At 43.4% G+C, this 25,797-nt stretch overlaps 2 protein-coding genes across 12 annotated transcripts in view; one reads left to right on the top strand and one right to left on the bottom strand.

Annotated features, from left to right (window-relative positions):
• Positions 1 to 312: 312 nt before the first annotated feature.
• On the top strand, positions 313 to 8,437 carry LOC127466567 (cyclin-dependent kinase 4 inhibitor B-like). 2 transcript variants are annotated; one of them, XM_051777460.1, is made up of 2 exons: positions 313 to 697; positions 8,133 to 8,437. In XM_051777460.1, the coding sequence occupies exons 1-2, from the start codon at positions 434 to 436 to the stop codon at positions 8,427 to 8,429; spliced, it is 561 nt and encodes a 186-aa protein (XP_051633420.1). In that variant the 5' UTR covers positions 313 to 433; the 3' UTR covers positions 8,430 to 8,437. The 2 variants fall into 2 exon arrangements, with proteins under 2 accessions (XP_051633420.1, XP_051633421.1); XM_051777461.1 differs by lacking the exon at positions 313 to 697 and adding an exon at positions 5,080 to 5,926.
• An 8,611-nt stretch (positions 8,438 to 17,048) lies between these two features.
• The window catches only part of MTAP (methylthioadenosine phosphorylase), a 29,077-nt gene continuing 20,328 nt past the window's right edge, over positions 17,049 to 25,797 (bottom strand). For 9 of the 10 annotated variants that reach the window (XM_051777309.1, XM_051777311.1, XM_051777315.1 and 6 more), the window contains 3 exons: positions 24,815 to 25,054; positions 24,186 to 24,308; positions 17,049 to 18,003 (listed from right to left, as the gene is read on the bottom strand). In XM_051777309.1, the coding sequence (XP_051633269.1) occupies positions 17,965 to 18,003; positions 24,186 to 24,308; positions 24,815 to 25,054 (402 nt within the window). In that variant the 3' untranslated portion in view covers positions 17,049 to 17,964. Of the gene's footprint in view, positions 18,004 to 24,185; positions 24,309 to 24,753; positions 25,055 to 25,797 lie in introns of those variants that run through there. The other variant, XM_051777313.1, reaches the window with a different exon arrangement.

Genomic DNA, 25,797 nt, shown 5'->3' with positions numbered 1-25,797 from the left:
ACCCCAAGCAAATAACACCCGTCCCCAAACAGAGAGGGAGGCCGTTTGTTTGGAGGGGCAGACCGGAGGGAGGGCAAGGACATGTCGTCAAGGCTTTATTTGAAAGCAGGCGAGCGCCCTGCGATTGGCCGGTCTCCACGCCCGTTTGGTGGCGGTGCTCCCCGGGGCCAGGCAGTGGGAGGGGAGACGAGGCAGCGGTCTCCCCCGTCCCCATCCCCCGCCGCCAGTCTTCCTTCGCCCGCTTTCGAGGCGGGAGCCATCATCATGGGAGGAGTTTAAGAGCGGGGTGTAGGGGAGGGGTGGGAAGGGGAGGGAGGTAAAGCGAAATGGGGACTCGAAATTAGGCAAACGGAAGAGACAAAAAAAAAAAAAAAAAGAAAAAGAAAAAAAAAGAGGAAAAAAAAAAAAAAAGAAATAAAGTCCTCTCCAATGAATGGAGGGTGAGAGGGCCGATTCACCGGTGGGGCCCCGCCGGGGAGGTATTTGTTATGTGAGGCGCAGGCGGCTTCCCCGCATCCATGACTCCCCGGATAAGGTGCACCATCCACTTTCGGCGCGCTCGCAGCCGGCCCCGGGCCCGGGCTCTGGGCCGGTTCATCCTCCGCCGCATTTTCGGAGCGCTGGGGCGGCGTTGGCCGCCACGCCTCGCTCTGTTGCTGGTCCTGCGGCGGAGGCGCCGCGGGAGCCCCCGGCCCAGGTAGGACCCGGGAGCGGGGCTGTTCGGGGGGCGGCGGGTGGTCCCCGGTGGGCGCGGGCGGCCCGGTGGGGCGACGGGAGCAGGAGGCGGCAGCCCGGCACCGGTGGCAGTGCCGCGGAGCCCCCTCCGTGCCATATGCTCTGATTCCACCGTGATCACGTTAGATTTGTACAGGCGGGGGTGTTCTGTCCGTGTATTATTATTTTTAACTTTTTCCTTCCCTCCCCCCCCCAACGCAGTTGAAAATGTCAGGTTCTTGAAAAGTTGCTGTAACTTTTTTCTGCCTTTTCCCTCACTTCCTGAGAGGTTTTCTCTATGGCTAATTAAGAAAATATAAACCCACCATCCCTTATCAACTTTTGTAGACAGTTCCTTGCAAATAAGGAACATAACTACTGCTCTGAAGAGAGAAAATGGCCACTGTTTTCCGAGCGTGCATTACTTTCCACTCTTATAAATGACAGTGAAATACAGTGGCCTACTTTGCCTTCCCTTGCTGTTACAAAAATATGGGAAATAAGGGTCAGAGCGGCCAAGCAGCATCAGAAAGAGTAACTAAAATACTCACATATTGAGACCTTGAGAAACATCCGAGGCTCAGGCATTTTTAGAGACTTTTTCCCTATTGTAGAATGCAAAATCGGATTGTTGTGGACCTGCAGGGTACACTTTAAGCGTTAGTCATCACACATAATTAGACATACAATGAAACTAAAGTAAATATTCATTTTGATGTGTATTTGGGGATTGTTCTGCAAAGTCATCACAGAGGCTTGTTAGAGAGCCCACAACCTCCTCTAACCCAGAGTACAGACTAGAGAAGAACAAAGGTAGAAGAGAAGAATAATAGAAATATTTTCTGCAAAATATCTACAAAAATAGAGATAATTTATTTTATATATCTGTAAATAGATGTATAAAAAAATTAAACCTTTCAAACTATGGGACTCAGGGCATGGAGATAAAATAATTAAGTTTCCCAGCTTCAGTCTCTGGTTAGATCTCTTCCAGTGCTTTTCAAATAGCGAGTGTGGGTACATACACAGACACACAAAAAGACACACACATACAAAATATATATACACGTATTTATATATATATAAATCAGAAACTATATCCAGTTTTTCTTGTTGCTTTCAAAAGCCTCATTTCTTGCTTTTGTAGTAGGCCTCATTTCTTCATCTTACACTAAATGGAGGAAAAAGAAACTATAAACTCTAGCTGACATGAAATGCACGAATCTCAAATAAAAACATAAGTATGAAGGTGCTGATTATTTCGAAGTAAATTTGCTGTAGCAAGGACAGAATTCTCTCATGGATCCAGAAGTGTGGCTATTATTTTTTCTCTCTATTTCTATGCTTGCTGTAAATACAGCTACTTTATTTTCCCCTTCCCCCAAGCTTCTAATCAGGGAGATCGAGTTTGTCTAAAATGATACTTAGATCTAGACTACAAATCTTATTTTGAAGGGCCTGGGACGGGGTAAGACAAATGTGTGTGCTTAATCTAAAAAAAAAAAAAAAAAAAAAAAAAAAGAAAAAGCTACGAAAAATACAACACTTGGGGATATTTTTACAGCTATTTAGGGCAGCACATAATGAAGCTGTGGCTGCCCCGTCTCTGGAAGTGTCCGAGGCTAGACTGGATGGGTCGTTGAAAAATCTGATGTAGAGGAAGGGAGGGGGTGTGAGGGGAGCTGTAGGGGGAAAGTGTGTGTGTGTGTGTGTGTAACTAGATTCTCTCTCCCTCCCAAGCTTAACCATTCCATGACTATGAAATTGACTCTGTGAAGTATCTATTATCGGAGGTTGTTTGAGTTAGGAGGGGGGGTGGTCTTGGCTTTGTTTTTTGGGGGGTATTTTTTGATCATTTTCGATCATTTCCATGTTCGATGGAAACCCTCATAGCATGACTTCTGAAGGACTAAAATTAAAGTGATAGATATTCCTGTTTTTACCCAGTGTGTGTAATCAGGATAATTATCTTCACAAATACACTGACATTTTAAGCTGAAGAGTAAATCAATACTGTTAAACTATTTCTGTGCATCGGTATTACTTCATTTTTAGCATAACTCCAAATAACTCTTTCCCTTACCTTCTTTTAAGTATAAAACAGGTTACTTTCATGCAACCTCTCCATTGTAACACCTACTCCAGCCTCTCCTGAACATTTTTTACGTATTTACTAGCTAGGAAATTGCAATTTAATGTTCTTTACAGTTTGACTCTTTGTAGTATTTAATTTATCACTGAACTTATTACCAAAATGTTTGTTAGATGATAACTCATGTAAGTGTTTTTAATTTTTTTTTATTGCTGTTAAAAGCTTTAAACAGTGCATAAGATGGCTGCCTATGTTAACTGAAAACTACCTTTTCCGTTCTGCATGCTATTAGTAAAACATCTCAGAACAATTTGCAAGATTGGTGTACTGAAGTATTAAAATGGCTCTCTTGTCAGTGAAAAGATCTGTATGGCTGAACAGTGATTCTAAAAATAAATAAGAGCAGAAATGTAGGACAGGGACTCCACTTAATATGATACTTTTTTTTCTCCCCATGAAAATATAAATATCTTCGCAGTAAGAGTTGTTGGGGAGAGAAGTTGGATTTTTCTCCCTTCCCCCAAGATGCAAGTGAAATACAGTGGTCTTTTTCAAAACTCACTAGCTCAGGCTCTGTTATTATTTCCCTAATTTCAGATATGACCGTGTATTGTTATGTTTTGATTAATTTGAGGTTCTTTGTTGGTACTAGAATTGTGAGAAAATATAAGATTTGCTTTTTGGAGGGGAAAAAATCGCATGATTTCAATCATGTAATTTAAAATGTTCTAATAGTTTGTTAAGTGACTTGAAGAGTCAGTAGTGTTAGCACGGGACAGTGTTTTAGGTTTTTTTTATGCCATGCTGCAATTTCGTAGCTTTTAGCATTACCGGGGGGGCAGATGGGGATACAGGCAGGCCTCTGACTCCTCTAATAACGTCTTCACTTGCAAAATACACGTGTGTGTATTTTTTCCTATCCTTATCTATTCACAAAAAACAGGTATTCATATATTTATACACACAGATGCATAAAATCCAGTATCGATACTATTTCACAGAAAGTAAGATTAACCTGCAATCCTGCCACACTTCAATATTGTTTTGAAATTTTAAGACACCATACAGACATAACCAACGAGGTTTTCTCCTTGGATTTGCCTCTACATGGCTATCATTCATGTCGGAGAGGGCAAGAAGGACCAGAGGGGACTTTGCCTGTTGAGTGGGGAATTCTCTTTATTTCTTAGACTTTACAGACTTTTAAAAAATCCACTTTTAAATTTTTTTTGTTGATTTTTTTTTTAAAATTATTATTTGGATTTAGTCGCCTGCGTGTCCCGGGGGTCGTGCCGCACTATGCACTGAAGAGAAACCGCGGTGTGGGGGAGCCTGCCCCAGTGACTGCCCAACAAGGGTCTCACCCCACACAAGCCTCCTCGAAATACTGCAGCCTCATCTTGCAATGTCACTTGCCCCAGAAACTTTGTGACGGAGGCTTAGAAGGCCGTCAAATGAAGAAATTTCAATGAACGTCTGACTTATGAATTTAGGGCTAAATTTTTGTTTATTTCTCCTCATCCAAGAATGTCTCTGCCTTTCGGCTACCAGTACATCTAGACATAAAATCGCCGGGTTTCCCCTCCAGCTACGCAGGGCTGTTTGTGTGCCCGAGCGGTGGCGGGGGGGGGGTTAACGCCGAAGGGCACAGAGATGTATCTGCACGGCAGACACTCTTTCTGTGGCATCACACTGGTCTTCAGCAATTAAAAAAAGATTAGGGAACTGACATTGGAAGGGGCGGGGCGGGGGAGGGGAAGGGGGAAAAAAAAGGAAAAAAAAACAACTAAAAGACGTCCTTATTCCCCTTGCCTTTTACCCACGTCTGTCCGGAACTTCGAGGTGACAGAATGAAAGCTTCACGCCGCGGGTCGTGGGTACCGATCCCCCGCTCCCCTCCGACGCGGGGCGGGAGGGGTTGCTTGGAGCGGGGGTATGTGTCACGGACGTCCTCAGGGCCTGCAACGGGGAGATGGAAAGGCAAGGGGAGGGACCAGGTGCTTGGATTTTGAGAACCCTCATAACGGAAAGGGCAGGCTCTGCCTAGCCTCCGTCTGTCTAGAGCTGCACCTTACCCCAGAGGGCTACCGCTGCGGTTTTCCTGCCCTCGGGAGTCTTCGGCAGGGCCGGCTTAAGCGGTCCTCTTCTGCCCGGTGCCATGAGGTGGATCGCAGACTTCCTATGGGCACGGCTCCCTTCCTCATTCGGTCCGCCTGTTCCCGGCCGGCGCGGGTAGTAGGGAGGGACCCCGACCCACTTCTCTGAGGGGCTCGGGCAGGGCAGGGCAGGGTCCCCTTTCGGACGCAGAAACCAAATCCATCCCTCGTACAAAAGCCCCTTTCTGTCCCGGAAAGGCTCTGGTCTATCGTTCCCTCTTCGTGTCGTCGTACCCCCGAATTAGATACTCGTGGGCCGCGTCCCACCTGCCCGCGTCTAGGCAGCTGCCACCATCCCGGGCAGCCTGGAGAAGCCATTTGCCCCCCTCGCCTCCCTTCGCAACCGGCCCCATTATGGAGAGGGTGTGGGGCCGCAGCCCCATCCCCTTCTTTCTCCTGTACGGAGGGAATCCCCCGCGGGAGCCGCCCCGCACTCCAGGTGCGGGTCAAACCGGGCTCCCCTGCCGACGTGCTGTACTGGCCCCGGCTCTCAGATTGCGGACCAGGCTGCCGGTATCCCGCGGTCCTTCGCCAGCCTCCCCGTGCCCCCCCCCCGGGGGAGGTTCGTGCATTTCACCGCAGCCGCCAGGAGCGCTGGGAAGCGGGAGCGAGCGGACGCCGCAGCGGACGGCCCGCAGTGGGTGTGAGTGGCGCGGGAGGCGGGCCCGGGGCCGTGCCCGCGGCCCGGGGGCCCCTGCCTGGGAGTGCGAGGGGGGCAGTCGCTGCTCTTGGGAAAGGAGGAGCTGCGTTGTCGCCACGGGCGAGGTCGCAGCCAGCAGAGCCAGAAAGCCAGGGGCGGCCGTGCGGCTCGGGTGGGCGGGGGGCGATGGAGGGGTCCCCCCGGGGAGACGGCGATCGGCTGTGCACCGCCGCCGCCCGCGGGGACCGCGAGGAGGTGCGGAAGCTGCTGGACGCAGGCGTGGATCCCAACGCGACCAACTGCTTTGGGAGAACCCCGCTCCAGGTACGGAGCATGGGGGGGGGTGGGGGAGCAGCCAGATTGCGGGGGTAAACTGTGCTCCGCCACGCCAGCGAGGAGGGGCGGATATTTTGGATTTCGAATGAATTTTTATTGTTATGATCGGAACCGTACTCCAGGCGCAGCTGGATACAAACGGGTGCTTTTCTTAACCCCTGCCATCCTGAAAATACAAGATGGATTTTAGAGGGGAACCGCTGGCAGCAAAACGAATTATGCGAGGGGGTACTTAAAAGGAGAAGTGAGACTGCAAAATCCTCTTCCAGTTGGGTTTGGGGAGCTGACTGCACTTTGAGCAACTTTTCTTGGTTTTTTGAAATATAGCCTGAATGGCTCTTTTTTTCCCCAAGGAAATCGAAGTAGAATCCCTTACTAATATATTCAGGAGCAACATCAGCAGAGAAGGCGATGTATCAATTGTACTGATAGAAATTTTAAGTTGAAACTAGGTATATATTAGTAGTCACCAGTTTGGGGTTTTTTTTAGTAGTAGTAATTTTAATATTTTCTATTCATCAATAGTGGTAGTATTCACTGATAGATATTGAAAGTACCCGTGTGTGGAGTTGCTTTCCAGGCATTTTGAGAGCTAAAATGTGTTCTATTAATCGACATACTTAAGATAAAAGTTTTTACTGTTTATTGAACGATTAATGTACTGTGATTTAAGCTAGAGTTGTATGTCTCATGAAAACAATTCTCGAGTTGTCATTTGAAGGGATATTTTTAATGATTCATCAGCTAAGCTGAACAGCCATTTTGGTCTTTGCACTTTACAGGGAAAAGGAAATGTTTTTCTAAAGTAAGTTACTGAGAAAGGCTCTGAGAAAATTATTCGTTTTATTTCTGTTGTATGTTCAAATTCCTGATGGAAAGAATCTCCAAATTCTTAGAAGTTTTCTCTTTCTTTCCCTCATTTCAGAGTGAGACTGGGTTCTGTTTCCCTTTTCAACACTTGCAAAATGTCTGACACTCTGATATGTGGACACTCTTTTTTTTTCTGAAAAAATTTAAATCAGAAATTTATAAATGATTAAATTTATAAGCATTTTCAGACTTTGATTATAAATAAACACAATTATTTGAAGTGCATAAACAAAGTATCGAGGAAGAAAATAATGTGAAAAACCTTTTGTCTTAAGATCTTTTCCATAATGTTAAGTTGCAATTTATGGAGTTTAAAATTCCACTGAAAATGACCAGGACAATGATGGAAGTAAACACCCAAATGCAAATTTATTTTATTTGTTGGTTGATTGTTTGATTTTGTTCAATCGTGAATGATCAGACCTTGCAAAAAGTTTTTGCTAATGGCCGAAAAGCAAGATGTCTTTAGGAATTTGCCATCAGGAAAGTTTTGTGCATTACTTATGAGCACCCAGCAACTTTCCTCACATTTCTGAAAAGAAGCCAAAGCTGAGAGAGAGAATGAAAAACAAAGAAAAACCATTTCGATCCAAAACTCAGGAGGAGAAAAATTGGAAAATTCAGCACCGGATGCCGAAAGGAACCACACACAGCTGCCTAGCCTGGCTTGCTGCGCTGGTCGTTGATAAATCAATAAGACATTCTAAGTGGCAGAAGCCTTAATGCAGGGCTGTTCAGGGCTGTCACAAAATATAGGATGTGTATGTATAATATAGAAATATATACATACATATATATATACATATATACAGACTATTTATGTGTATAAATATATTTAATGAATTTTTAATATATGCATGTGTATAAATCTACTTGTAGTACCTATATATACACTATTTATTATATAATAGGTGGTACATACACGATATATATATTCGTGTGTATATATATGTGCACACATACACAGCCGAGTCTGCATGTACGTATATATGATTTTACACACACTACAAGTACCATTTATACCATGGTATATATAAATGGCTAATATGTGAAAAAGGACATACACATATGCCGAACCTAGTCTGGAAACCACACGCATCGTAGCTAGTATTTTTATTTTTATTTATATAATCACGGACTATCTCGAGTTCAAGGGACCCGTATGGATCATCGCATACGGCTGTCAGTATTTATGCAGGTCACGACTACAAGTAGCCGACATAGGAGAATTATGCCCAAAAGAGACGCCAGTCCCACCGCCACCCAACCGCCAGCTCGACGCTGCGCCGGCGTCCACAGGCGCTGACACTGTCTCTCCCCGCAGGTGATGATGCTGGGCAGCCCGCGGGTGGCCGAGCTGCTGCTGCAGCGCGGAGCCGACCCCAACCGCCCCGACCCGAGCACCGGCTGCCTCCCGGCGCACGACGCGGCCCGCGCCGGCTTTCTGGAGACGCTGGCGGCGCTGCACCGGGCCGGGGCGCGCCTCGACCAGCCCGACGGCCGCGGCCACCTCCCGCTCGACGTGGCGGCGGGGGGCCCGCACGGAGCGGTGGGACGATACCTGCGCCACCCGCCGCCCCTCCCGGGAGCCGGGAGGGCCGCCGAGGGGGCTGCGCGCTGACCCGCCCTCGGCCGCCCCCGCCGGCACCCTGTCCCCTCGCCGCCTGCGCCCATCTCCGCCGCGAGTATCCCCGCCGTCGAGTCACCCGGAGAGCGATCGCGGTTGGCGGCGCTGCCGCCAGTTGGTGTCCGACTGCTGGGAAGACCCTTCCTCTGTCCTGCTGCCCAGGGCTCCTCCCGCACGCCCCGGGCACCCCGTGTCCTGCTTCTGCGAGAAGACACGTGCTGCTCAATTTCCTGAGAAAAAAAGGAAAGAACCAAAACACTGCCAAGGCTAGCGCTCCTGCTCTCCCTCTCAGGCTCCCCGACGGGCAGAGCACAAGCAGCAAACCCTTCTCCTGTGCCTCGGGGGAGTGAGGGGGCGGTGGAAAAATCTGCCGTTTCCCCTCTCCATTTTTTTGTTGCGATGAAGCTGTTTGGAGAAGTGAGAATGCTATGTTTCCCCTACCGGCTTGCTCACCGCCCCGCAAGGCTTTGCATTGTAGAGATACCTTGAGGTTCTTTTATGTTGTAGTGCTCTGAAATAGTGAACACTTCAGCCATCTCGTTTACAAATGTTCTCAATCTATAAATCTTTTCCCCTCATCAGCCCACTTAACTTAGAATTTTAATATTAGTATATAACATTGATTGAATGTTAAAATATTTAACACTGATAGACATCACAATTTGAGAACTACTACAAATATTTTGTATAGTTGCATTTGAGGAAGCCATCCATGTGAAAAAACAATTAGTGATCGCTTTGTTACTGTGTGTTTTTGCATTTGGAGGTACCGCATTCATTCAGAAGATCTGGGCAACGAGCTCCTTAATTTTAAGACAGCTTTCTGGGTCTCTAAACTAGATATTTGGAAAAAAACAACAAATGACCGAGTTTGGTTATAAATCTGGATCTTTTCACACTTTTCGTTTTCTGTTTTTCTTACGGAATTTCCATTGCCTACCCAATGTTTGTACCACTTGAGTTCAACAAAATACCTGTTATTATTCAATATCAAAACATGAGATTGGCTTAAAAAACTTCATTCATAGTGTTCAGCTATTAAATGGTTCTGCGTGCAGCACTACTCAGTGTTGGGCGGTGTTTTTTATTTCGACTTCGTTTATTGCTTTCTTTTTTGGGGGGTCTGTGCATAAATTTGCATGGATACACACAGCACATTCACGCAGGTCAAATACACAGGGCTTTTCGCAGATGTGTATTACTTAAGCACATACACACGCAAGTTAAAACCATCAAAATCGTTCGTTTTCTTATTTAAAACAACACTTAGAGAGCAAAAGGAAAGTCCAACTGAACTTTGTACCTTTGCATGACTTACGATCTATTTTTAAGAGTAGGAGTTTTTTTCTTTTCCTGCCGAAAGAAGAATTGACAGGTGCTTACTGTGGAATGCACTGTTGGTGCATACTATGTCCAAGAGCTTTTTTTCAATCCCTGCAGGAAAGTTGGTGTCGGCATGCTAGTGTCTCGGAGCCTCCACTTCGGTCAGGGGCACAGGTCCTGAAGAAGCACTAGACTCATTTCTTTAAAATAACAGCAGGGGTGGGGAACCACTCTCCTCTCAAAAAGAAGGTTGTCTCCTAGCTCTTTGAGGGCCAAATGGAGAGTGAGCCCTGTCCCAGAGGGTGTTTGACGACCAGGAAAGGCGTCAGCAAACCGGTTTGGGGCAGGGCACGTGGGAAAAACTGGACTCGATGATCCTCGTGGGTCCCTTCCAACTCAGAATATTCTGTGATTCTGTGAATGTTTTTCATTTTCCGCCCTGACGCTCCAGGCTTTCATGTGGGCAAAGTGGACCGGAAAAATTGGACTAAATGATCCTTGTGGATCCCTTCCAACTCAGAATATTCTATGATTCTGTGAATGTTTTTCATTTTCTGCCCTGACACTCCAGGCTTACATGTGGGCAGGACCCCAGCTCAGCCTTTCCAGATGGGGCCTGAGGGCAGGTGACTGTCCTCCCTGCCAAGCTGTTGGCAGAGCATAGGCAGAGCATCCATCCATCCATCATTCATCCCCGCTGCTGGGCTCCCTGCCCACTCCCTGCCTCCCTGCCCACTCCCTGCCTCCCTACCCACTCCCTGCCTCCCTGCCCACTCCCTGCTGCCTGCTCTCCTGCCCTCGGGCTGTCCATCCCGTAGGAGGGAGGGCCAGAGCCCTAGGGAGTCCCTTCAGAAACATGACAGGGAGAGAGCCATTCACACTGGGATGTCCAATGGGGTTTCCACACAGCCTCTCCCCACTTGGAAAAGCCATGCTGAAAGAGTGCGACCCCCCCAGGTGTTTTGGCTTCAGAGCTGCCAAAGCCCAAAACCTCCTTGGGAAGTCACCTGAAGAGAATGGAAAGCTCTTAGTATGGAGTTATGCATGGTGATTTCAGACGTGGTGGTGTCACTTTTTGGGCAAGGAGCCAGCAGTGCTATGTTTCATGAAAAGCACATTCCAATTGTCTGTGAATGCCAGCATCTAAATAATTTGACAGGATATTGTCCAGTTGCTGTCCTCTGCCAAACTTTTATATTCAATAAAAATACCTTCAGGTGTAATGGCACAACGAGTTTACTATTACACATTATGAAAAACTACTCTTTGAGAACATGACTCCCAGGGTTTACAACAGGCAACATCCCCTTTGAATTCATCTAAGTTTATCGTGTCTAAAGGCCCACAGGCTTTATATATTGTGTTCAAAGTCTTTGAAAGCTTCAGAGAAGTGAAAAACAAAAACTATTTTAGAAAAGAAAGTCATCACCCAACCTTGCCTGGAATAAAGGTGTAGAAATACATTAATTTCACTGCCTACTTACATAGGAAACAAGCCTCACAAATTGTGAGTCTCAGGAGGAAAATGGAAATGCTCAGAGCCCTTACAGGAAAAAGTGAGGAATTTGAAGATGGAACAGGCAAGGCACAGTACTAGGTGCTGGAGAGAGAACCTCTGAAGATATCTGTGTCTTAGAAGAGCCCTGGTGGGGCATCACTCACAGCAGCAGAGATAATATACCTAGTGGTTCTACCTTTTTTTTTTTTTTTTTTAATCAGGTGTCAGTCAATCCTAAACTGACAGCCACTGAAGTAACTCAACACTTCCCCCCCCCCCCCAAACTCACAGGAAAAAAGATAGGAATACTTTGAGATACTGTATGAACAGAAGTTAAGACGGAACACTTCTTTTCTTTGCGAAAATGTTCCCAGAGGACAAATTTCTCTACACTCCTGTTTCTCAATAAGTACCTTCATGCTTTTGGTAGAAATACTTGATAACAAAGTGTTTCTGTGCTGGAGAGAGCCCAAGAAGGCATAGTGAAATGAGAGGCAGTCCCAAGGAGTTGAAACCCAAGAATCTTGCAACTAGAGGTTTCAGGATGCCTCACAGAAAGGTACATGGATGACTGCCACTAGACCCAGCATTGCTCTTGTTATCAAGTGTAAGATCAGGACTGATGGTGGGCTCTGAGAAGCCCTGTTTGCACCTACTGCTTCAGGCACAAATGACCAGGGGGACAAGACATTTAGAGTTCAGCTCACACCACCAGCAGAGGTCATGGTATTAGAAATAACCTACTTCCTACCACTGAACTAGGCAGCTCATGCTGCCAGTGATGCAGTCACTCCTTTCACGAAGCAACCTCCTACATGGGATTTCTCAACAAAGACATTCCTACTTGAGGACACGAGAGCAGCAATTTAGAACAACAGAGTCACTAATAATATCATGAAGTGGAAAGTTTGTATCACATATGGATCTGGTCCAAGGACAGAGCTAATTCCACTGTCCTCCTCATATGCAATTAAGGGGGAAGCAACTCCTACCATTACCTTCCTCCTACTGGTTTATCTTGCTGGCTTACCTTCAGGCAGATGCAAAAGAATGATTGTAAGTGTTTGATCACGGTATTGTAGGAAATAAATAAGACAGTTTTATTACAAGCAGGAGTTTCCAGGTTGCCTCGTGCCGGGACACCTGGGAGCCATTTCTTTAAAGGACTGGGGAACTGTTTTGTGGTCAGGGACCAGTGGACTGCTTGTGGTTCTGCTTGAAGTTGCTTATTGCTGCTGCCTACTTGCTGCTGCATACAGCTCTGCTTGGGGTTGCCTATTGCTCTGCTTATAGTTCTGCCTGCTTACTGATACTTACTGTTACTTATTGTTCTGTTTGCTTACTGTTACAGTGCAAAGGCGCAGGTCTTCGCACCACAAATTGCCTGAGCCAATACCTACTAAAGCTGGAACTTGACAATTATCTAAACAAACAGTGGCAAACTTTTGCAAAAGCGTGATTAAAAGTTAATTTCAATTCTTTTGAACTGTCCTGCTTCAGCCAGCACTGAAATGATAGTGGGGAGAGGAAGCAGTCGTTAAAACAGTTAGGCCAGAATTTCCATCTTAGAGGGCTGGTCCCACCCAGTGCTGAGCACCTTCTGAATTAATTTCTCCTCTTACTGATACTCAGCTGGTTTCGATAAACAAAACACTCTTACTGGTTACAGTTCTGGGAACTCCAACTGCTCTCAGATTTGTTTTGAATACTAATATAAAAACTCAATTCTGATGTCCCATGCCACCTGTGCTGATGCTGAGAGATGCTTTGGATGTCGTTAGCATGAAACAGCGGAAAGTGTTAGCTAAGTGAAAATGAGATATGAGTGGGCAATCTCATGTTAGCAAGATAGATCGATGTCAGGCTGCAAAGAATGATTTAGAAAAAACAGAAAAAGGAGCAAAAGAGTAAACGTAATGGCCTGCCCCACATTCTAGTTTGTGCCATATTTGAACCCGCATTGGCATCAGTACATTATGCTGCTGACATACACACTGGAGGAGGCTGTGAGCAAAATAAATTGCAATCTTCTCCAAGACAAAAGGATTTCAAAAGCCATGGATAGTTGGGTAAAGCAAAATACAACATGCAAACAATCAGTGAGAAGTGGGGTAGGACCCAGTAGCAACTGCACACTCAAGAGAGAGCAAGTGCTCATAGCAAGTGCTCATGACACAAGCTGCTGGCTTGGAATATGGACAAGGGCTGTTTGGGTCTGAATGCTACCAAGTCCAAACCCAGAAGTCTCTTCAATCAAAGCAGAAGGAGATATCTTGCCTGTGATATCTTGACGTGTGCCAAGATGAAGCAGAGCTCCTAATGAACTCCACTGGAGGGACAGTTGGACAAAAGTTCCTGTGAGTAGGTATATGTCTCCTTTTGCATTTGTTATTTGCATGTTGAACTTACCCTGCAGTGACACTCTGCTTTTGGTCTGTGTGGATCTGGACATTTTATGAAGTTCAAACACCTGGCCTTTCCTTTGGAGGCCAGCTGAAAATTTTGTGAGGAATCAGTTGGTTACAGATTCTGTGTTTCCTGGTCCTTGCTTAATACTGGCATGCCTCCTGCTTTGTGCATCTGTGCTATTTGCAAGCACTCAGTTCCACCCAATCTCTCCTCTGTGTAAGTGGGAAAGAAAATTAGGCTTTCAGCATTTATTTCTAACTCTTCCCTAGCCGCATTTCTCTATATTCCCAAGGCAAATCCTGCACAGGAGCAATAGAGACCGACCTGTTCTTCAACAATTACTGCTAGTTCTAGGGGTGCTCTCTCTCTCTCCAAAGTCTTGAAAGCATTCAGGCCATGAGTTAGTTTAGGGCAATTTCACTGGAGAAAGAGAAGTAGACTTGGAAAACTTAAGGTTAAATTTCACTAGCTAATACTTTATTAGGCTTTCCATGGTTCTAATCTGTTTTGTATGAGATATGAGCAATTTACCCACAGAGAAGCTGCTTCGTTTGCTTCAGCAATCATTATTTAGGCACCTGTGTTGAAGTAGGCAACGTTTAAAGAAGACTTTAAAATGGTCTGTGAAACATACACATAGAAACCAGACAGGTCCTGAAGGTCCCACTGAAAGCTTTGTTAGTTTTTCTAGGAGACAGTACTTACTATAAGAGATGTTAGTGTAAAACCAGAAACAAGCATGTAACAGGTTACGTTTAAAGAACAGAAGACAAGAAGTTTCTGTAAGATGAGCAATGACATCAGTTAAGCTAGAGAGGCACACATTTTGCCATCTGTGATGTTTGAAAACTAGGCAACAGCCACAATTGAGCATCGTATATCCTGGTAAGCTGTTTACCAGGTCAAGATGCAATTTTCCAGTAGGTTCAAGCTAGCACTTCTCATGTTATGATACAGGAGCAGTGCTAATAGCATGGTTGCAAAAAAAAAAAAAAAATTGTCATGGATACACTCAAACTGAAGTGAGGTAATTTTCATCAATGAAGTCCTCTGCCTGTCATTGTCTCATTCTTGTTAAACCAGATACATCCTGAGTCTGGGAACGACCATGGTTCTCTGCTAGAATGTTTACTTGGTTTTAGTAATGAAGTACATTGAATTTGTATCTTCTTGCTCTCTATCACACCTGCAGTTCGTCCTACAATACCCTTCTTAAGACTGTTTAGAAAGACAATTAAGCCCACTTTTATTTGGCCCTATCTTTATATAGTTAAACACTGACCTACGCTTTTCTTGCCAATTACTATCTCTGTTGTATAGTCTGCTGGATAAATAACTCCCAACACATTTCAGAGTATAAAATGTATGCTGAACTTTGCAAAAAACCCCTAAACACTACCACTGTTTTACTGACTTTATATACAAATTCTACATGAGGCACCTTCAGGTATCATGCCTATGTTGACAGAGCAAGTATCAGAGAAGATGCTGGAAGGCATCTTCAAAGACCATATAGCCCAGTCCTTCTACCACAGGCAGGCACACCTTCCACTAGACCAGGTTGATCAAAGCTCTGTCCCACCAGATTTTGAACACTTGCAAAGATATTTACAACTTCTCTGAGCAACCTGTTCCAGAGTCACACCGCCTCCATCGTTAAAAAAATTATTACATCCAATATACATATACCCCCTTCAGTTTAAAACTGTTGCCCCTTGTCCTGTCACTACAGGATGTGGTGAAATATCTCCCTCCATCTTTCTTATAAGCTCCCTTTAAGTTCTGAAAGGCCACTGTAAGGTCTCCCCAGAGCCTTCTCCTCTCCAGGTTGAACAACCCCAACACTCTCAGCCTGTCCTCATAAGAGAGGTGCTCCAGTCCTCTGATTATCTCAGTGGCTCTCACTGGACTTGCTCCAACAGCTTTCTTATAGTGAGGACACCAGTGTCTGCAGCATTCCAGGTGGGAGTGCTCATCAGAGGGGAGTAGAGGGGCAGAATCACCTCCCTTGACCTGCTGGCCACGCTGCTTTTGATGCAGCCCAGGATGCAGCTGGACTTCTGGGCTGTGAGTGCACATTGCTGGCCCATGTTCAATTTTTTCATCCACCAGCACCCCCAAGTCCATCTCCACAGGGCTAGTCTCAATCCCCTTTGCCCCATCTCAAATGCAGCACCTTCCACTTGGCCTTGTTGACCTTCATGAAACTTGCACTGGGGCCCACTCCTCAAGCCCGTCAAGGTCCCTCTGGATGGCATCCCATCCCTATGGTGAATCAATTGCATCACTCAGTTTGGTGTCTTCTACACACTCAATCCCACTATCTTATTTCACTGATGAAGATACTACACAGTATTGGTCCCACAGCTTTGAGGGACATCACTCGTTCCTGGTTTCCACTTGGACATGGAGCTATTGACTGTAACTCTTTGGACACAGTCAACCTTACCTAGTGTTGTTATCTAGCCTTGCATAGGAAGAATTTATAACAGAAATGTGTAACAAAACTCACTACCTATGGACCTGCTCTGTGCCACTGTCCAGTGACAGTAAGTACCCAATATAATAATAAAAAAAAAAAGACACAACAATTATCTTTATATGTCACTACCAAATGTAAAAAGAGAAACCCAAGGGGAACTGAAAATGGACACCCATAAACAACTTTCTCTTGGAACAATCAAATATGAATTCCTGGCTCCAATTTATTTCACCACAAGTGCCTAGGGGACAAAGATAAAAATGGAAATAATTTTTAAGGCCAGACACCTGGTTTGGCTTAGTGAAAGGCAGTAAAATGTATGTTCAAGCTCTGTCTCCTGCAACCCAAGTTCTTAAAAACACCAGGAAACACAGAAAATTGGTTAAGCCACTGTTGCCAGTATCTGAAAAGCACTTGTACTGGTTTTGCTAGGCAAAGTATGTCCAAATCTAAAGGCTTTCACAGCAGGAGACTGGGTGTCTAACAGAACAAGACTATCAAGGTAAAATGCTTATGTACCTTCTTTCTTCTATTTTCCTTTGGATTAGTTTGGGGTGTTTTTACATTACCGTGAGAATCCTTACCTTTCACGTTTCTGATATCTTCCTTGCTTGCCTTGCATTCTAATCCACTTCTGTCTCATCAATCCCTGTTGTTCAGGAACTCAGAACCTAAAGTTCTGAGCAGCACAGTGTTTCTAAAAAGTGGTCTTTCTAAAAGCAGTGCTTATAAGGTATCACCACCAACCTGTTCCATGAATGGCAAAAGTCATTGTGAGATAAACAAAATTCACGGACTAAGGACTAGAAGTAAATAAACAAACCCCAATTTGCACACAGCTTGGACAACCATTTAATTTATTTACTAGACAAGAAGCAGCAGGTTATTTTATTAAAGTAAAATTATATTTAAAAATTTGAAATGCATACATTCAAAGCACTGGAGCACATTAATCACTTAATACAGAAACTAAATTTGGAGTTGTTCAGTGAAGCAGAAAATGGCCAGCATACTGGGACACTGGCACCAAAGTACTTTTATGTACAGTTCTGTAAGTCACATAAGTACATCTTTAGGCACAAATCTGGCTTAGGCATCACCTCAATTTTTTCAACGAGAACATTAATTAATTACACAACTGCTGCTGTGACAGAACCACCACAATTATTAAATCATATCTTCTAGCACACAAACAAATACACTTCTTTAAAAAGAAATAAACAGAATTAAAAATAAGGATAATGTATAAAAATAGCATAATTTTTATTTGATATGGTTTGCTCAGTTTTTCTGCTACGTTTCAGAAGTGAATTATAATCACTTGCTGTATTTAAGGAAAAGATGGGAGGTAGAAACAGCAACACAAATAGCCTATCTGTGAATCTGCTTTATTTTTTTACCTTATTTTATGAAACTGCAACAAAAGTATTACCTAGACTTTAATTTCTACCATCAATTAAAAGGTACCACTGAATAGAGCATACTGACTTTTGTTCTTCAGCCACTGTCTGATCCAGCTTGACAGTAAAGCTATTTCTAGTTGAAAACATCATCATGGCTAGGCTTCGCGAACGAAGATTTAGGAAGGCTCTATCCACGTTTGTTACAAGAGTTGAAAACATACTCAATAGCTAATTTTAACCATCTTATACATTATCAAACTGATAAAGATTTTAACAGTGGCCTTACATATTATCACTGGTTAACATCTAGTCCGTTCTTTTATGCTCGTAACAATTTTTGGAGATATTATAACCTCTGGAAGTTCACAAGTGATCCATTCTTCCTTGTAAGCACTCCAAGATTCATCCAGGTTGTTACTGCTTTGGCAGGATGACTGAACACTGCACTGTTGTCTGAAATACAAAGTCACAGTAGATGAATGCTGCTTCTGCCAGTGCACGGGGAATTACTTTTCAATGTAAAAGTAGACTACATAGCTTCCATTTCGATTACAAATAGGTGTAACTCCTTACCTGTGCATAGTTATCTCCAACTTCTTCTAAACCACAGAATTTAAAAGAATTACAAGATGGGCATACCCACACATGGAGCTGTCACTACAACTTTTGAAAACCTATGTGACACGCTGATTGGTATTGAGAAAAACAACCATATTGCAGAAACACTAAATTATGGACTTTGGGTTCACATGATACAAATGAAAAATTGTGCAGCTTGCTTTTCTTCACTTCTATGTGATTTTTCATCAGTTTGAAAGTACAGCCATTCAGAAAAGAAATCTTTCTCTAAAGGTGCACTCACTGGGAGTGAATGCAATCAATACTCATGTTATGTAGGGAGAGGTAACTTTGTCATTAGCCACATTCAATGGCAGGACCTGAGAAACACTTCAATCTCAGCTTTTGTGAGAGGTCCTTAGCCTGCAAGTACCACTGCATGTGCAGACCAGTGCAACTACAGGAGGGGCCCCCCCCTCCCCCCATACCCTACGGTATGTATTACTTTGCATAGCATCCTCCACCACATTAGACATAACATGCATGTAGGAAAATCTGACATACTATTATTGCAAATCCATCCAAATATTTCATACTATCTCCCATACAATCCAAAACTTGTCATCAACAGACCTAGGCACATTCCCACACAAGGACATAGCATGTCATGTTCTAGGAATAACACCGCTAACCGAACTAAAACCTAAAACCGCCAATTTTCGCATAAAATCCCCCTCAATACGAGGAACGCCACAGGACCTAGAATCCATGGCCCATGGACCACTCACCACTTAACCTTGCTCTATGTACCAACCAAAAAGTGCTGGGTTATTTATTAGTCGTACTCCTCACGAGAAACCAGCAACCCGGCGTTAGTAATGTTTATCATGTCCAGCTTCAGGTGTATTCTTTCCCTCTCCACCAATAACCCACTCTCATAACTTGCTCTTTGTCGCCTCTGGTTCCTCGGTCAGGGCCATAACTTGCTTAATTTTCCTAAACTTGCGCTCCGTTACTAATGGTTGGGGATGCTCGGCCAATTTGGACCTCGTGATCGCGGCATTTTCCCTCTTCTAAACTTTTGGTTTTTTTTTTTTGGGTAGATCTCAATAAGCCCTTCAGAGTGCTCCGCCAGGGGGCTCCCATATATGGTTGACATGTACCCCTTATGGTCGGCGAGCGGTTTTCTCACTTTCGCGTGAAAATTAATGATATGGTTTCCAAGTGTGCTATTCGGTCTCATACTGTTGTACTGATGCATCGTCACGTGCTGTTGGCTTGGTTTTTCCATTACGTCTCTCATCAAGTTGCAGTTTAATTAATGCACGCCAGACATATTTTTTGTCGTCAATTTCACAAAAAATTACAAAAAATTGCAAAAATTTTGTCATTTTTTGCAATGATCTAGGGACTTTCCCTCTAATCATCATTAATTTTTGTTTTTTAAACTTTTAACAAAAATTTCAAATTTTCAAATTTCAAATTTTACAAATTTTTCCCCTCTGCCTTATTCACCTGAGCCAGTTTACTCTGGTCACATAAGTACATTCACTGATTTCACTGAGATATTTTTTGAGGAGGAAAATTATTCAAACATATTTACAAGATTACAGTTCTACATGACTACCTTAGGAACATCAGTTTCAGCTTGTGACAGAGCAGAAAAAATGACTGAAAAATATTAAGCTTTATGCCCTTCAACCTACCAAACATAAATGCCCAAGTGAGTCAATGATGAAGTATGTCAAAACACATACATACGGTATCTACAGATACCTTACCCTATCTAAACTATTCCACAGTATTGACTTACCACAACTCTCAAAATACAGCATTATGCCTTGTAGCAAAGGTCTGCCAAATACCATTTCACAAAGGCTAGTACAGAAGTTCAAAAAAAGGCAGGTAGCATCAGCAGGTTTCCTCACAGAGACAAGAAATTTACCTGAGAAGCACTCACAAAAGCTCTGACAACTTACCACAAGCTGATTTGCTTGCAACCAGCTTGTAAGAAAAATCAGTTTCCACAGGACATCCCTTTTATTATTGTAATTCAGATTCTCTTCTGATCCTTATGGTGTTGAATGTTGTTGTAAGAAAGGTACAGAGCTCAATTCCCAGTTATGAGCTAAAATTCTTTTCAACAGGACAATTTTTTCCTCTCTAACCAGTACCTTTCCTAGCAAAGACAAAAAGGAATCTACTATATCAGTTCCCATTTGAAATTGTCTGCTGTCACCAAAATTCATTTACTGTCTTCAGCAATGAGACCATGTTTTACATGATAAGCTTTTGGTATCAATGCAGTGGGTTAAGTTCTTGTTGCCTTTGGCATCTCTTCCAAGTGTCATCTATAGACAAACTTTGGTTTTATTGAAAGAATTCCTAGCATGCCTGCTCTTGCTTTTCTATTCCTTCTTTGTAGCTTGTCTCTGCTTCCAACCCTTGAATGTTGCGTTTTCACACAGAGCTCTGTTTCCTGTTCAGTCAATTCAGTTTCCTGACTGGTCTTTCTTTGGATCAGTCCTGTACTTGGAGAATGCTGCCCTTAAGGACCTGCCTAATTTCTGGAGCTCCTTGTCTCTTCAGAGCTGCCTTCCATGAGACGATACCTACAACTTCATTGGTTAAAACCAAGTACGTTTAACTGAACTCCAGCACCTGTACTCTGCTAACTGCCTTTCTTGCTCCCCATAGGATGTCCAACACCACTATTTCATGAGCATTACAGCAACAACTGCCAGTAATTATCACCTCACTACACAACTCTTCTCTGTGAGCAGCATATCAAGCTGTTTATCACCCATGACTGAAGCATCCGATCCAGAAATTTCCCTGATACCAGCCAGAAATCACTTGGACCACTGTGATCACCAGTACGATCTGTGTTTCTTCATCCATGACATAAATATCACATGGTAGTACCCTGTTCTGAAAGAGTAAGGGCTTTAACCTGAGACTGGAGAATGACCTCTTTACAGCAAGAGCCAGGAAATATTGGTCTAAAGACATCTTAAGCAGTAAGAAAATTAGTAACTTTCAAATTATGCCTAAACTCACTGGCATATCACAGATGAAAAGACACATGAAAGAGAAGGGACCTTTAGTAGAAAAACAGCCCTTGGAGATTTTGCTTCAACACTGCAGTCTTTCCTAAAGGCTACTGTGAGATTCAGAGGTCACACCAATGCATGTGTGTACAGGTGGGATGCATACCTCCACGTAAGGAGAGAGAGAAATGCAGGTGGGCAAAGAGACTGGCAGCATAATTTCTCCTGCCTGGTGAAGTTCCTTCAGTCATAGCAGCCAGATTACAGAGCTCGGAAAGGAAAAGCTCTTGTGTCCATGCAGAGCTTTATCATTTTACATGCTTCCCCAACACTAGAAACAGACATTGGCAAATGCCCACTTGAGATACCCAGCTGCATACTGGATACAGGCTGTCAGTGACAGTAGTGTACCAGCTGCAGTCTTATTCAGCTTGATCCTTGTCTGTGTTCCTTAACACATTACCACAGGACATGCAAGACGTGCTGCCTTCAAGCTCTAGGAAAAGGTACCTCTGGAACAGATCAGTTAAAAAAACCTCACCATGTGACCTTCAAAACTCCCAGTGTAAAATATACAGAAGTACACTACAAGAAAATAGTTTTTTAAACTCTATGGTTCACCTACACATTTGTACAGAACCACATACATATATTTCTCTCTTTGCTGCATTGCAAAATTGTCTCTCTAATTCATTAACCCAGAAGCCTAGGATCAACCCTTCATCTACTTTACCATCATTTCATTCCCCAAAAAGGAAGATTTTTAGCCTTTTCTGATTTTCCTACATAAAATCAGAGTAAGCCTCCAAAGCCTTTGGAGCTTTAGAATTTTGTCACTTTTCCAGACTACTTGGTTGTGTTAAATCATAAACAGTTGTGACTCCTATGCTCTTGACAGAAATTTCAATCCCCACTGCCAATACCTACTTTCTGTTTCCAGTTCTTCAAATGCCATCAGATAAACTCCCTTTCTCAGTATACTATCACTCAAACCAAGCCACTATCTGCAAAGAGCAAAAAAACCATAAGAATTGTCAATCTCAAGTGAAACTACCTCATTATTCATCATTGATAATGAGGCAGCACTAGATGTTTAAGAGAAAAAGGGTTTAAGAAGCTACATTAGGATGGAGTGACCCTTCCTCTGGTGCCTCGTATTTTCTTCCCTTGGCAAATAGTACTTCAGGGACTGAGCTGGAAGAAACATTATACAATGAACTGAAAGAAGGGCTGGTGTTCATTAAAGGGGAATCCCGCACATGTAGTGACAGCTCTCTTTCACTTCTGATGAAGATTCAAGACAATCATGCAAAGGAATGCAAGAGGACACTGCTCACTGAAGTACATCTGCCAGAAATGGGGGCAAATCCCTCAGTACTTTCACAGCATTATATAATTGGGAACCATTTCCTTGCATGTCAGTATGAAAAAGTAGTTAAGGAAAACCTAGCATATGTTTTAGACTATTTGTTCAAACTCTGAGTTTTGCTGTATAGCTAGGCATCTCTTTTAAAGATAGCAGCCCCATCCTCTGAAAATGTTTTCTGTGGATTAGAGAGGAGAAGGAATACTGATTCTGTTCCTTCCCTTATCCATACATGACACAGCTTTCTAAAGAATGCAGAGAGGAAAGGGAAAAAGTCAGTCACCTCTCCCAAATATATATAGAGGGGACATTAATATAACTGGTTCAGATAATGAGGTGAGGAAGAATCATAATTCAGTCACTCCCAATAAAAAGTAGGTTTTTCAGTGAAGAATCAACAAAAGACTAATTTCAAGGATTTGGGCTGGACATCCATGAACCTGACCTGGTCATGTATGCTCAAAAGTGTCTGAGGTGAATTTTGCTTCATATGTCTTTCCTTTAGGACACTGACTAAACTAGAGATGAGAGTCAGTGACAAGAGAACCATACTGTAAACAAACCCCAAAATTTGATTCCTATCAGAAATCATGGAAGATTTTTACAGCACATGCAGTTCTGCTGACTACTGAATTTCAGGGACACACTTTCAGGTATGTGAAGACATGACTTATGCCTGTGTTCATCTTTCTTACCCATTCAAATTTCAGACAACACAGTGATTTTTGGAAAAGAGGAAGAAAGAACCTAACGGAGGTTATCAGACTGGATTCTCTCAGAAGTTTCCTCAATAGGTTTCCTCCTTTTCAGACAGCTGCTGCTTCCACCAAGAGAGATCCTTGTGGCCCACTTTTGTCTACTTTCTTTCACATTCCAGTTATCTTTCTCTACCTCCCACACCACCTCAACATAATCCTCAGTTATGCTCACACTATAAGCTCTTGTACTCTTGGAAGTAGCTATTCATCAAAAAACGCTTGTTGAGAAGTTGGATAGACATCCAAACCATTTAAACATTGTTTTTTCCCTCTTTGCTACAGCCACAAATGAATCTCAAGCATGCTTGTGAAACAGAGGAAATACACAATACATAAGTAAACCTTGCCTAAGAAAAATTCTGCCTAAAAATTCCCTTGCCAATATGTTTTGAAATGTTTTTCTTTGTCGTTTTTTTTTTTTCCACACACTGTGGATTTGAAACCTGTGGGAGAACACACTTCCAAACAATTTCAAACTGGTTATTACCTATTTCTTGTAACAGACTCTTCTTCTACATATTAAAGTGAGCACAATGCTTTTGGTTTGGTTCAGTCTTTTCCACTTGACTCTCCATTGAGCTAAGATCAGGTTTTTCATTTGGATACTCACATATATCTGTATCTTACTTGTGCTATGAAGGATAACACTTCATCAACCATATATAGCTAACCATTTTTTTTAACCTTTGGTAAAACTTCTTGTAAAACTGAAGCTAGATCTTCGCAATAAAGCTTGCAACAATCTTGTAAAATGTTTGCCCATCTTGGATGGATTTGGTTTCTTGAAGCATCTACTCTGAAACATTGTGATTTAAGCAGAAACACTCTATACCATACACCTGTGTTATGTATTTACACACATACACTGTTTCTTGCACTCATCAGCCTCATGAGTGTACTTACTTTCAGGGTGTGCAGGGTGTTGGTCCATTCCATCGAACCTATCTGAGGTATAGCAGTAAGGAGTATGCTAGTAGCCTTATTTGCATTTCCTTTCAGTGTCTTTAAAACTTTATCCACTGAAACCTAGAAATACAATAAAACTGAATGACGTCTCTCAATTTTGATGGCACACGTTTTTAACAACCAAATAAATTTAACTCATAAGTATAAAGGTGAAGCCTTACAATGTCTTTTTAGACAGTAAGAACACCTTTCCTCTGTGTGTGTATGGTGTATATTTGTGTATTGTACACAAACAGGAGAACTAAGGCATACGTGCTGTTTTGCACAGAGCTGCAAAAGAAAAAACACCAGATCAAATACAAGACAGAGTTCATGAGCTTCATACTCAAAGACCACCTGATTCAGACAAGAGGAAACAAAATGTTTGCTAGTATTGAGGCAAGTTTGTGAAAACAAAAGAGAGCAACGACTGACTCTGTTCTTACTTTCACAATCATACATCATGAATACCTCAGGGATACTGATGTAGGCAAGAACAGATTTAGTTCAATATGTCATCTCTTACCAAAACCACATTCTCATTCAAATCCCTGATGACAAGACCAGAGGAAAGAAGTTTTACTCACTGCTTCTTCGTGTTCCTTCCAGCAGTCATAATCTGTTGCCATGGCAATACTAGCATAACTCATTCCAGCTTCCTTCGCAAGAATCACTTCAGGCACTGTGGTCATGTTGATAACATCAGCTCCCCAGCTGCGAAACATACAGCTTTCTGCTCGAGAACTGAAACGTGGGCCTTCGATTGTGACCACTGTCCCCTTGGAATGACACTGGAGCCCCAGCTTCTTGGCAGTCTCAATAAGAACCTGCAAAACATGCCAACATCGCGAAAAGGAAATAATGCCCTTCCTGCAGTGCTTTTGCATCCCCTCAAAATCTTATATAGAAAAGAAGTTAGCTTTATGCAAAGCAGTCAAACTTCATATGGCTACAGCTGTCCAAAACCAAGGATCAGTTTAGATTTCCCCACCCAACAAGAGAAATTAACAGTCCAACCAACAGGAACGAACTTGAACTCATTTGATTTTGTTGGTATCATCTGGATTACTGCTTTCAGTGCAGACTAAGACTGGAAAACAGGATTTTTTTGCATATTTAGACTGTGCTTACACTGCAAACAGAATGGTGGAAGTGGTCCACTGAGCACTACATTATCACATTGTGGAGTTGAGCTAGTGAGAACAGTAATAGGAAATTTATGTTTTGAAGAGTTGTGGTCAATGGGTCATTGTGCACACGGAGACCAGTGATGAGTTGTGTCCCTCAGGGGTCGGTACTGGAGCTGATACAGTTCAACATCTTTGTCAGTGACACAGACAGTGGGATTGAGGGCACCCTCAGCAAGTTCACTGACACACCAAGTTGTGTGGTGCAGCTGACAAGGTGGAGGGAAGGGATGCCACCCAGAGGGACTTTGACACACTTGAGAGGTGGGCAGACACAAACCTGAAGTTCAATAAGACTGAGTGCAAGGTGCTGCACCTGCGTTCGGGCAGTCCCAGACACAGCTACAGGCTGGACAGAGAAGTGACTGAGAGCAGCCCTGTGA

Source organism: Manacus candei, unplaced genomic scaffold (genome assembly GCF_025592945.1).
Source record: "Manacus candei isolate 608988 ecotype Guabito, Panama unplaced genomic scaffold, ASM2559294v1 h1tg000010l, whole genome shotgun sequence".
NCBI lineage: Eukaryota > Metazoa > Chordata > Aves > Passeriformes > Pipridae > Manacus > Manacus candei.
The sequence above is the reverse complement of the archived record's forward strand: the minus strand, read 5'-3'. Positions and strand labels throughout refer to the sequence as shown.